Source organism: Meriones unguiculatus, chromosome 2, assembly GCF_030254825.1.
Source record: "Meriones unguiculatus strain TT.TT164.6M chromosome 2, Bangor_MerUng_6.1, whole genome shotgun sequence".
NCBI lineage: Eukaryota > Metazoa > Chordata > Mammalia > Rodentia > Muridae > Meriones > Meriones unguiculatus.
In genome coordinates, this window is record NC_083350.1 from 30,771,039 (window position 1) to 30,783,496 (window position 12,458).

A 12,458-nucleotide genomic window follows, 5' to 3' on the forward strand; every position below is an offset into this window, starting at 1 on the left:
TGCCATATTTAAAAAGAGTTGAAGTGTCACTAATAGTCTTTTCCTTAAAAGCATTTTAATAGCATTATTTAATGAGCCTTATGTCATTTTGGAATTCGCTCCCCTTGGGTATCATTAATACCTAATTTCCACAATTTAATACAGGCACTGAATAATGACTGGCACAAGTAGTAATAAGTAATGAATATTTAAGCCACAGAGAGCCAGCTGAAGGTAGATGAAGGGGCCTGCCTCTTTGTACTCACAGAGCTAGCAGCCCTCAAGAGGGACAGGCTAGTGCCAGTCAGGGAGAGGCAAGAAGGGTTCAGAAAAAGAATTTTAAACACTTAGAAATTCTTGAAGTCAGCAATGTTGTCACAACATTCTAATGCCTTTTCCTCCAGCTTTACATGTTTCATTGCACAGCCTCACCTGAAGAATTCTGAGGATACAAAGCTGTAAACATAATTTGAGTTTGTGTGTGTCTGTGTGTGTGAGAAAGAGAGAGAAAGTTTGACAGAAAAGTAATTCACTGCTAATTTTTTTTTAATGTAATATGTACCTTTAAGCAAAACCAAACAAAAGGCTAGACCTGGCCAAATGGCCCAATAGTGAAGTATTTGTACAAGCCTCATGACCTGGGTTTGATCCCCAGAACCCACATAAAGGAGGAAGAAGAGAACCAACTCCACATAATTGCCTTCTGACCTGAACAGAAAAAATAACAAATAGAAATGTTTTAAACATTGATAATAAAAGGTAAAATTCTTAAGAAGAGTGCTATAGAGAGGGCTCAGTGAATTTAGTACTCTCTCTGGAGTGTGAGAGATTAACTCCCCAAAACCCACATAGAAGCCAGGCAGGTGTGTCAGCTTTCTGTCAGAGAGTAGAAACAGGAGATCCCTGAACAAGCTGGTCAACCAGACCAGCCAGAAATAATTATATCCAGGTTCAGTGAGAAATTCTGCTCAATAATAAAGTAGTGAGCAATTGAAGAAGACATCTGCCATCAATTTTGGGCTTCTATTCATATGTCCACACCCATGAACATGTACCTTTTTACATACACGTGTCCACATACAGACACATAACACAGACAGACACACGAAAAACAAAAAACAGGAAATTAAAAAAAAATTAAAAACATTAGAAAGAAAATCCTCAGCATCAATGTAGATCTTGGGAAGAGCATAGGATCACGGACCGTGGGAGGAACTGGATTTGCCAAACAGGAGAACTATGTGAGCAACTCGGTGCTGAGACTGTCCAGTGTGGACTCAGGAGACATTGAGGAGAGCTTGGTTTGGAAAGAAGTGAGCAAGAGGCTGGTTGGCAATAAAATAAAAGGATGGGTTGAGGCCGAGTCTGATGCTAGAGCTGCCTGTGGGTTGATCCTGTACGCAGCAAGAGTCCATCAAGCATTCAGAGGAGGGTAAGGCATGAAAACAAACGGGCAAGGAGGATGGAGAGTAACATGTCAGTCAAAGAGGAAGCTCGTCATTCACTGATCTACTTTGATGGCATTCATATGCCCTTCAAATCTTAGAGTGTGGGCAATGGTGGGTGTAATGTGCAGCACCCTGTTAAGTTTAGTGCTCACTTTTGGTGCATTTGCAAGAAAACAATCGAGGAAGAATTTGAAATACATAAATGTGTTTGTTTATGAAACCTGGAAGGAGAGTCAAGAATGAACAGTGGACTAACTAGTCCACTTCCTTTATAAAGGAAGTTCTTTAGTCCTAGGGTACTAAGTTTGATTAAGAAAAGGGTGTCCAAAGATGAAATGAGACAAAGAGGAGGAAAAGCAGTGACCCTGGTCCCCACTGTGGTTCCATTTCTTTGTTCCTACTTTAGTTTCTGTTGAGTGCTGGCATCATGAAGCTTACATAAAAGTATGTTGGGAAAAGACGGATTTGTGAAGTTTTCCCACAGTAACCTAAACTGGCCAGATATGTGAATGGTGTCTGGTGTCAGGACACCAAGTTCCATTGGTATTTTGACCTGGGCGAACCCTCTCGGCTCTGTGTTTTAATGAGCAGAGGTCATTCAACATAGACATATGGACTTTACGTTACAATCTTCAAGTATAGCCAAGGTTTCTTCATCCATCACAACCTGTAATTGATCATTCATGCTCTATGCTCAAATTTAGACTAAATGCTAGACCCCGAGGCACATTCTGATGATCGTACTATAACTTTGCTTCAATAAAGATTTATATTTTATTCAGAGGAGATTCCTCCTTCTGGGGGCAGTGGTGAATAAGACTCGCCAAGCCCGCTTGCGCAATGTAACAGGCATGCTACTAACGGGCGAGGCTTCACGTGTGCTCTTTAGGATATGTCTGTTTAGTTGAGAGCACGCCAAGTGTCAGGACCATGTTTCTATGGGTTTTCTCTGTCTTTGCCCACAATAATTCCTTGCTTCAAGGAATAATGCTCCTAGGCACCTTTCGTTTCTGCCAGGTGCACTTCAAGTTTCCTCTGCCTCGATTAAACATTTTAATGCAGTGCTTCATAAAGACTATGGTGTAGAGACACACTGGACTGGACTGAACTGGCTTCCTTTCTTTGCAGACCTCAACTCTGGATGCCACTGTTCTGTAACACATACTTGAATATTCTCTACGGTTTTTAAATAATTTATTATCTTTTTACGAGCATTGGTGTTTTGTCTGAATTTATGTCAGTATGAGAGTGCCGATTCTTGGGGACTGGAGTTACAAACAGTTGTGAGCGCCATGTGGGTGGGTGCTGGGAGTTGAACCCAGGTCCTTTGAAAGAACAGTCAATGCTCTTAACTGTTCTGCCAGCCCCTATTCTGTATGTTTTTATTCAAGTGGTGGAAGTATCTCATCTCTTCTTTGCTGTTATTAGAGGAGAGTAATCATGAAATCTGTGAAAACTTTATTATTTTTTTCTAATCCTTCCTCACCACCTCTGCTCTCTTATGGCCTAGCCTCCCCAGTACATGTTACACCAGCCTGCGATTTCCAAACCATAGGCTAGAGATACGTGTATATTGGAAGACCTTCCTTTTTTAACGTTAAAACTTTTTTCCACATTCCCACATGATGATGTGTGAAATAAAATGCATAATTGAAAGGCTACTTACTGTGCAGCCATGTTTTTAAATGAAGTCCTTCTTCCTACCTGCGCTGGTGTATCCATCCATGTGAAACATAGCTGTTTGAGTGTAATGGGAGGCACGATTTATTCATTTCCCAATATGCATGGCAAATGCAGGGTCCCAGCAGATGCCTAAAGGGCAGGGGAGGTGCATATAGAATGGCTCCCTGACACACTTTCCAAGCTTTACATCTGCATTTTTATATACTTTACCTTATTCCAAATGGAATCTTGTACCTGACTCGTACAATGTGTAGCATTTCCTTGGTTTCTTTTGCTATTTATTGATAGACAATTTCATTGCATTCATTCTGATTAGAGAAGTGTCTTGGTGTTCTCTGATGGCATAGCAAATACTTAGTTTTTCCAAGTCTTCCATGTGCCTTTGAAAAGGAATGGGCTTTCTGGTGTATTGAGTCTGGTGTGGTAGACTCTAGATATGCCTATGAGGTCAAGCTCGATAGTTTTGTTGTTCAGATTTCTCCTTATCTGCTGTTACTGCCAGTTACTGAAGGAACTGTCACCATTCTACTGAGGGGCTAGATTAATTTAAAGCTTTTACCACGGACTTCTGTAACTATTATCTTATATAGTTTGTATTTCTTCTTTCTTGTCCCACTTCAGATTTATTGCGGATTTCTTAGGGCTGAGCTTGCCTTATGACTCAGGGCGAGGTTTCATGTGTGCTCTTTACAATGTGTAGGTTGCTAGAAGTTTCTGAGACATTTGTATCTGTAGACTGTTGCCTGTCATTCTGTCTAGGCCACTTTCCATTCCTAGATGATTCCTCTTTCTCTTTCAACTCCATGTTTCTCAACCATTGTAACATTTCCCCTACAACCATACTGAAGACAATGTGTGCATGTACACCTACCTGATCAGTAATCACTCTTTGCTTGTGTGTGGCATCCTTGTTTCCTGTATCTGTAAGATTCCTTATTCCAGCTGTGGTCCCTTTCAAGCACAGAACTCATAGAGCTTGTCTAGGACAGTTTTTTCATTCTATGTAGCCTCTTTTACACCACCCACAGTTTAGACTTTCATTGCTTTAATCAGTAACAATTTAGTTATTAATTAATCTTTAACTATTAATGATTGTAAATGGTTCATACTTGTCAATAGTGGTGCGGTCATTCAGACAGCAAAACCACTACTTACCTCTATTTTGGCATGAGTGTTCTTTGCTTTGATTACTTCACTGTTAACTAGTCTGTTTTTTTTGAAGTTCATGGAAGTCCTCTGAGACTTTCTTAGTGTTGCATTGGCTCTTTCTCATTATATGGCATAACTTTACCTGACAAGCTATATTTCTTTGAACTTCTTTCAAAGCAGACACCTGCTATGAATTGAAGAGTCAATGTTGTGTATGTGGGAAGAGCCTGTGGTTATAAAGTTTCATGGCGGCTCCTTCCTTCTCCACACAGCTCCCACGTAGAGATGGGCTCATTTCCTCACTAGACCACTAATGCCCTCAGGATATAGTTTTTTGAGGCACCTTGTTATACCATGGCTGGTAGGATTTGTACTTCCTGTTTTGTATGCTTTGTGCCTTGTGAAACAGTAACAGAGGTTTGGCATAGCTTTAGGTTAATAGATGCTGAAAAGTGAACTCAACTGCATACTTAATTCCCAAGACTTCTACCTTAACTGCATTTGGGATCCCTTTTTATCTTGCCAACCAGAGTGCTTTTCATCCATATGTCTTCATACGCTTCAGGATAATTTCATTAAGAAGGACAATCCAGGTAGACAGTCTACTACTTGACTGCCAAAAAGAAAAAAGAAAAAAAAAATCTATTGTTTTATTTCATTTTCCCACAAGCTCTTATACATGATTAAGAAGAGTTAAACATAGTTATGGAAGAAAATCTAGGTCTCTTGACTGAGGCTGTGACTTTGGTTTTGTTTTCAAACATGCAACAACTTCCTTCATGCAGAAGCCTTGCCAAATTTCATATTCCCATCTTACCTCAAAGCATTGGTTGTATTCTATAGTTTGGGGAATTATTTTTAAGAGTGCAGGCCTTTCTTATCTTAATTTACATCTTGTTCATGAGAAGCACAGCAATCAAGTAGAGCTAATAATATGATAACTTGGCTCTTAGAATGAGTATTTTTAAGTGTGTTCCCATGACTCACTTTACAATATAAATTGACCTCGGAAATTACTCCCAGCTACAAACTGTTGAAACTCAGCTCTTAAGAGTTTTAGTGTCTCCCATGGTTTTAAGTGTGATGCATAAGACAGATTCCATGCTTTACTTTTGAGGAATCTGAATACTTATTGGAAAACAAAAGAATACATTCCACATCTTACTGGCTATCCAAAAGCCAGCTCATTTGTTTCATGATAGGTTGGAAGCAATCTGAGAAGCCTATGGGCCACTGGAGGAAGTAGTGTATTTATGTTAGACTATGTAATCACAGCTGAAAATGTCAGCAATATCTATTACTGGAATTATCTGCAATAATTTTTAATTTGTTTAAATAATTTTATGAGTCCTGTCTTTACACCATTTCTATCCCTCCTCTACCTCCTCCCATGCCCCCATCAGATTGATGACCTCTTTTTCTTTAATTAATATTGCTACATATATATATATACATGAGTGTGTGTGTGTGTGTGTGTATGTGTGCAACTTATCAAGTCCATTTAGTGTTGCTTGTATTTATGTGTGTTTAAGACTGACCACTAGTGACTATGGGCAGGAAGGTTGTCCCTAGAGAAAACTATTTCTTCCTCTTTTAGTTGGCATCATTGGTATGAGGCTCCAAGTAACTTCTTACGATCATGGAGAAATGTCTTTGAATACACCTTAATAACTAGACATGGTGGTATCCATCCACTAACTGAACATTTCAGAAGCAGATAAGAATGGTTTGAAGGTGCCCTGGGCTACACAGTAAGCTCTAGGGCTGCCTCAGCTCTACCACAACCCTGGAGACTTATTTGTTTGTTTGTCTGACAAAGGATTTTGATCGACTTTCAGTAGCAGATACTTAACTGGACATAACTTTTTCATTTATTAAAAGAAATGTGGTTGTACATTGAGTTTGCTGATGGCTTGGATTTTTATTCCTGGGTGATTCAGAATTGACAGTTGTTTGTTACCATTAAAACTTGTCTTCCTGTGTTATCTGCTGTTCCGATTCCTTCTCTTGTATTTTTGGTTGTGAGCCTAGCCTTTAGCGGCTGAGCCATCTCATCAGCCCTTATTTGTTCTCAATTTAGTTGACAGAGTGCACTTTATTAGATTCAGATTTGATCATGTTACTTTCCTACCCCAAATTCTTCAGATGTTGTACCAGTGCTTTACCCTAACAGTATTGCCAAACTAGGTGATACTTCTGAGTCATCATCTTGCTTCACGGCTCATCTGCATTGACTTGCCTAGTTACCCTTAGTTCTTATAAAACACCTCGTCCAGCCTTACAGTTTTCCATGCAGTGGCAACTTCTAGATACATATATTTGCCTTGAGTATGCATCTAAGCCCCAAGCTCATATAGTCAACATCCCGAGTGTATCATGGACTACAGAGGAGCCTTACCTTGTATCCTCTCAGCCTGCTCAATTCTTAGTCATTGCCATCTGAGCTGTCAAAGTCAAAACTTAGGAAATTCCCGACACTCTTTCTCTTACATCCAGCATGTGACTTCCCGCTACACCTGACTTCAAAAGCATCTGCCAAATGCTCTTTACAACATGGTTTTTTGCTTCTGTGCTCATCAAAGTCACTGCTCACCTGCATGTCTCCTGTGTAGTCTCATTGCTCTTCCTTCTCTTCTTATGGTCACTTCTCACAGCAGTCACCATCCTACAGATGTCGGCCACTATCTTTTGTCTAATTGAAACCATCCACAAACCTTCAAAGCATCGCATTCAAATCCCAAAGTCTTTTCATAATGACATTAGGGCTTCTATTATAATAGCCTTGTCTTCTTCTTCAGTCAGATGAGACCCTGTTCTTTGGACAGTTGCAGCCCATTTTCTTCTTCCCTTAAAAGCTGCTTTGCAGTTGTTGCCAAGGTCTAAGCGAGTACCAAGACATCAGTATATCAGGAGGCTTCTGATTGATTTTTAAGTCAGCATCTTTATCAGTTAGACATTGTTGTAAAGCAAATAACTACATAGATGTCAATGGCAGACCACAGAACACATGTTTGATGCCAGTGTTGGATGCATTGTAAGCTTTAAGAAAGCCTCATATACATGGCACAATCCTGTTTGTTTGTTTTATTTTGCTTCATTTTAAAAAGTATCAAGATTGAATAGGGTTGTGGAGACTGGTGTTGGGTTGTCATTGTTCCTTGAGCTTCAGACCTGTTAGGCTTGTCACTGAATCCTGCTCAGATTTACATGTCTTTCACTTTCATATCCAAGGAACATGATTTGGGTTCACTATTAAAAGGAACATTTGCTGAACAAGTGACTGGAGCAGTGATGTGTGATAATTAAGAGACAAAGTAGTGAAATAGTATAAAAAAGGCTAAGTCAATGGAATTCTCCTCTCCTATATTTGCCTAATGTGTGAAATTACTGCTGTAGGAATGGGATGTAATTGTGCCATGTCTCTTGTCTTCCCTTTACATCTTCAGATCAGAGAGCTGGCACGTGCTTCTCTGGCCTGGTGAATGGGCGCTGTGCACAAGAACTCCCCGGCAGAATGGCAAAAGCGCAGTGCTGCTGCGAGCCTGGCCGTTGCTGGGGCGTCGGGACCATTCCTGAGGCCTGTCCTGTTAGAGGTTCTGGTGAGTGGCATGCTACTTTTCCCTTGGCACCAACAGTGTTTAGGAAGCCCGTAACCACGGTGGACTTTGCCCCTCTACCTGAGGGCAAATCAGTTGTTTATTGTAATTACCATCAGCTTATAGCATAACAGTTCATCATAATATTTTCTTTCTCTTTTCTCATGACCTTGAGAATTAGTCCTTCTCATAGCCTGCGCTTTATAAATGAATTTGTGTTGGAAAAAAAAATCTCCTTAGGATGAATGAGAAGTTTCTTTTGGTATAGATAACATGAACAGTAAAATATGATTAGGGTTTCACAAACAAATATGTTGATACTTTCTGTTATCTTTTCCATGTTAAATTCTAAAACTCGAAAATAATTAAAGCTTCTGAAATTTACTTATAAAGACATACTATATATGCAGTGATGGAGAAAATCATTGAGGCACATTCTTTATTCTCTCAAAATCAGGAAACCATAATACTCCACCAAATTGCTCTCTAATATACTACTCTAATTCCATGATTAACTAAGAAAATATAGTAGTTGCTACAGTCTTGCTTCACCTGTCTTAGTTTTAATACTTACACAACTAAATAAAGATTTTTTAAGGCTACCTGAATACTGTCTACTGCTAAAATTCATTTAAAAAATCATTCTAAAGCTATATTTATATCTAACTCCTTAAAATGAATTAAAAAGACATAAAATTTGGGTAGACAGAATACTGATGAGAATTCAAGTAAAACCAAACATATAGACTGAGTTAACCTAAAGCTCTTCACCTGCTCAATTACATTTTTTGCATTCATAGTTATGCCTGGAATTTTATGAGTTATACTTAGGGTCTAAAGTAAAAAAGTTCATACAAAGTACCCTTTGTTTTTATAACTCAGTTAAAATAATGAGAAAACTAAGTTTTAAATATTTTTGAAATACCTATCCCTTGTTCTTATTACTATACAGCACTGGAAATATTTAAGATAATGAGTTATCTTATTCATATTGTGTGGAACAAGTAAACTAAAAACTGACTCCCACAACTGCTTTTATGACACCACAAGAACCACATGTGTGTTTAACCAAACTCTTTTTCTTGTAGAAGAGTATCGTAGACTGTGCCTGGATGGCCTTCCAATGGGTGGCATTCCGGGGAGTTCAGTTTCTCGACCTGGAGGCACAGGGGGCAATGGCAATGGCTATGGCCCAGGAGGGACAGGCTTCCTCCCCATCCCTGGAGGCAATGGATTTTCTCCTGGTGTTGGGGGAGCTGGAGTAGGAGCTGGGGGACAGGGACCCATCATCACGGGGCTCAGTAAGTAATCACACTTTCTAAAGATTCTTGAGTTCTCAGGCTTGTGTGTGTGTGCGTGTGTGTGTGTGTGTGTGTCTAAAATACAGTAATGTTAACTTACGAAAATGTGGTAGGAAAGCATTTCATCTATTATTTTTCACCCCTTTTGATAAAGTGGAACGAAAGAATATGTGACCTATGCACTTTGAAAATACAAATGAGAGTCCAAGAGTATCCCGTCTAGATGATGTCACTAGAAAGTATGTTTTGGGTCTTGGTGTAGTTCCTCTGGCTTGTTTCACTGCCCTAGTCATATAATGCCTGGATTATTTCCCAAGACCAAGTCTCAAAAGAGATAAAGCAAGCCCTGCTCTGTGCCTCTCCAAATATTCTCATGCACATAGCCTCCCTTCCTCACACTTTGCCATTGTCAAATTGCTTGAAATTGAGAACTGTGGGCTTTGGAGAATTGGCGCCTGTTTGTTTGACATTTAAGCTCACTCTTTAAAAGCTCTGTTCTTGATAATAATATTTAATAATGTCCCTCGGTGTTATGTTTATTCTTTCTGGAATACTGCCTATTTGCTACATGTAAATATTCAGCAAGTTACAAAAAAAGAAAAAGAAATGGAACGTGCTCAAACATATGGTAGAACATTCCTGAAATTTTTTAAAAAGACAGAAGCAAAGTTTCCAGATGTGTGACTTACAGACGCAACTTGTGGCCGTGTGCCTCAAGTATTTGTTTTCAAGATCTTCCATATTAAAGTTTAATAACAAGTGAGGGTAAGAGAGAGTGACTGTGAGCAAACTACATATATATATTTCATATACCTCCAATATGAAAAATATAATTTAATAAAATAGAGTAACGCATGCTTCTTAATTAATTTTTGTTAAACTTCTAAAAAAAATCAGTTCGAGTCTACAGTGCATATTGCAATGACCATGTATGATTATGTTATAATTTTCCATAGCAATTCTGAACCAGACAATAGACATCTGTAAGCACCATGCCAATCTGTGTTTGAATGGACGTTGCATACCTACTGTTTCCAGCTACAGATGCGAATGCAACATGGGCTATAAACAGGATGCAAATGGAGATTGTATAGGTGAGTTCACGATTCCTTAAGGCTTCTTAGTTTTCAGGTAGCTGCTAGACCATAAAAAAATGGGACCAAATATGATTTTTTTAAGGTTTTTTTGAAATAAAACTAATTTCCATGCTGTCTCCCTGGCATGTGTGCCACTCCCTGTATCCTGGGATCCTGGGACCTCTTAACTGGCTGTTGATTTGAATCACATCAAGAATTCGCCATCTTCTTTTTTTTTTTTTTTTCTAAATGTAGTTTCTGTCTCTCTTTTGTTTGGCAGAATTGCTTATCCTTAATATGAATTAAATTTATAAAGTGAAGGTATTTTGAAAACAATATTTATTCAATCCATTTGAGGTGACAGTGGGCCCCTAACTACAAATATGCAAATATTTTAACCCTGGACTCATTTAAACTCTTAAAAAGTACTGGCTCTGATTATATGACTATAATCAATAACTACTACTTCTTCATCTTCTTTGTCCTCGCCCTCTTTCTCCTCCTCCTTTTTTTTTTTTTTTGAGACAAGGCCTCTCTATGCAGTCCTGCCTGTCCTAGAGCTCACTATGTAGACCAGAACAGCTTTGAACTCACAGAAATCCACCTGCCTCTACTTGCTGAGAGTGCAGATTAAAGGAGTATGCCACCACAGCCAACAATTATTAACTTCTTGGATACAAATACAGGGGGCTTTGGGGATGGCTCAGTGGTAAAGTGTCAACTGTATAAGCATGGGAAATAGGCTTCAGATCCGCCAACATGCACATAGGAAGCTAGCAGAGGAATACATGTCGGTAATCCCAGCAATTGGGAAAACAGACAAAAGGATGCCTGGTTCACGATGACTAACTGGGCACCTGGCTAATCAAGGACATACAGATTCAGTAAGATATCCTGTCTCCAAAGTAATAATAATAATAACAATATGAAAATTGTGAGAGACAGAGATATCAACCTCTGGCCTCTACACACACCTGCAGACATGAATGCACATGCACAAAGAATAACCATAAATAAAATATTTTAAAATGCAATGACAGGAGCCGTAGAGATGGCTCAGCAGTTAAGAGTACTTCCTGCTTTTGCAAGGGGCCTTTGTTTGGTGCTCAGCTCACAGTCTGCCTATAATGCCAGTTCCAGGGAATCTGACAGCATCTTCATCCCTTGACAGCCACTCACTCACAGGTGGCATACATTCACATAAACATACACACATACACATAATTTAATACAAAAATAAAAATATAAAGCTAATTTAAATAACAATATAAATGTTCCATAGTAATGTAAGTACCATGTGCATGCATAAAAATTACATAGTCTAAAGTAAATGACCGTGTGTTTTCTAAAGCAAAAACAAATAACAAACAAAAAACCTAGATTCTCTGTGTTTGTGTTAGTCAGCTGTGATAGGTTGTTTTAGCTGAACAATATAATAAACTTAATTTTTAACCGTATAAATACTTGAGAAAGAAGAGGGATGTCTTGAAGGCTTTTCAGATAATTGTGGATCTTCTCTGCTAGTCCGTTGAAGGCCGGTAAGTGGTAATTCTTAGAGGTCACCTGCAATGTAGACACATCAATAAATCTTCTGTGTGTTGTGCTGAGTCCACTGGTCTGTTCTGTATGCTGAGTGAATTTTGTACTGTGCACTGGATGTCATTAAAAATACAATGGCTCCCTGTGTAACAAGTTGTTCCACAGTCAAGTATTTCACCATTATTAAAAAAAAATTGATAGTATAACCTTCAGAATCATTAGAAACTCTGTTGTATTTTTAGAAAATTGGCAGTATTCTTTCTTAATTCTGTCACTTTAAGCTTGGATTTTAGCTTTAGGATCAACTAGACTTGTTTATTTCCATAAAGTGCAGGTTCTTGATTTTCTTCTTCAAGAAACTATCTGACAAATTCACACAAATTCACTGTAATTTCTATGTCAGGTAATCTTTGAGTTAAAATAGTATTCTGTGACAAAACATAGCTTACAAAGAATGTTGCACCACGTCGTTTCTAAAACATTTGTGGTATTGTAGTCAGCAACGGTGTAACATGCATTATTTTCATCAGAGCTGTCAGAAAACATACTCACAGGTCAGGATTTAGAATGATAAGATTTGCTGTCACAAATGGTGCTCTTTGCTGAACATGGCTTCTCTTTACTCTACTCTGTTATGTGTCCTTGGCAATATAGCTTCCATTTGTGCTCAGGCGTAAGCATTGCTTT

At 38.7% G+C, this 12,458-nt stretch overlaps 1 protein-coding gene across 1 annotated transcript in view; it reads left to right on the forward strand.

The window, feature by feature from the left end:
* The window catches only part of Fbn2 (fibrillin 2), a 220,748-nt gene that overhangs the window by 105,223 nt on the left and 103,067 nt on the right, over nt 1–12,458 (forward strand). Inside the window, exons 9-11 of the mRNA XM_021634127.2 lie at nt 7,706–7,858; nt 8,944–9,156; nt 10,113–10,250. Of these exons, the coding sequence (XP_021489802.1) occupies nt 7,706–7,858; nt 8,944–9,156; nt 10,113–10,250 (504 nt within the window). The remainder of the gene's footprint in view (nt 1–7,705; nt 7,859–8,943; nt 9,157–10,112; nt 10,251–12,458) is intronic.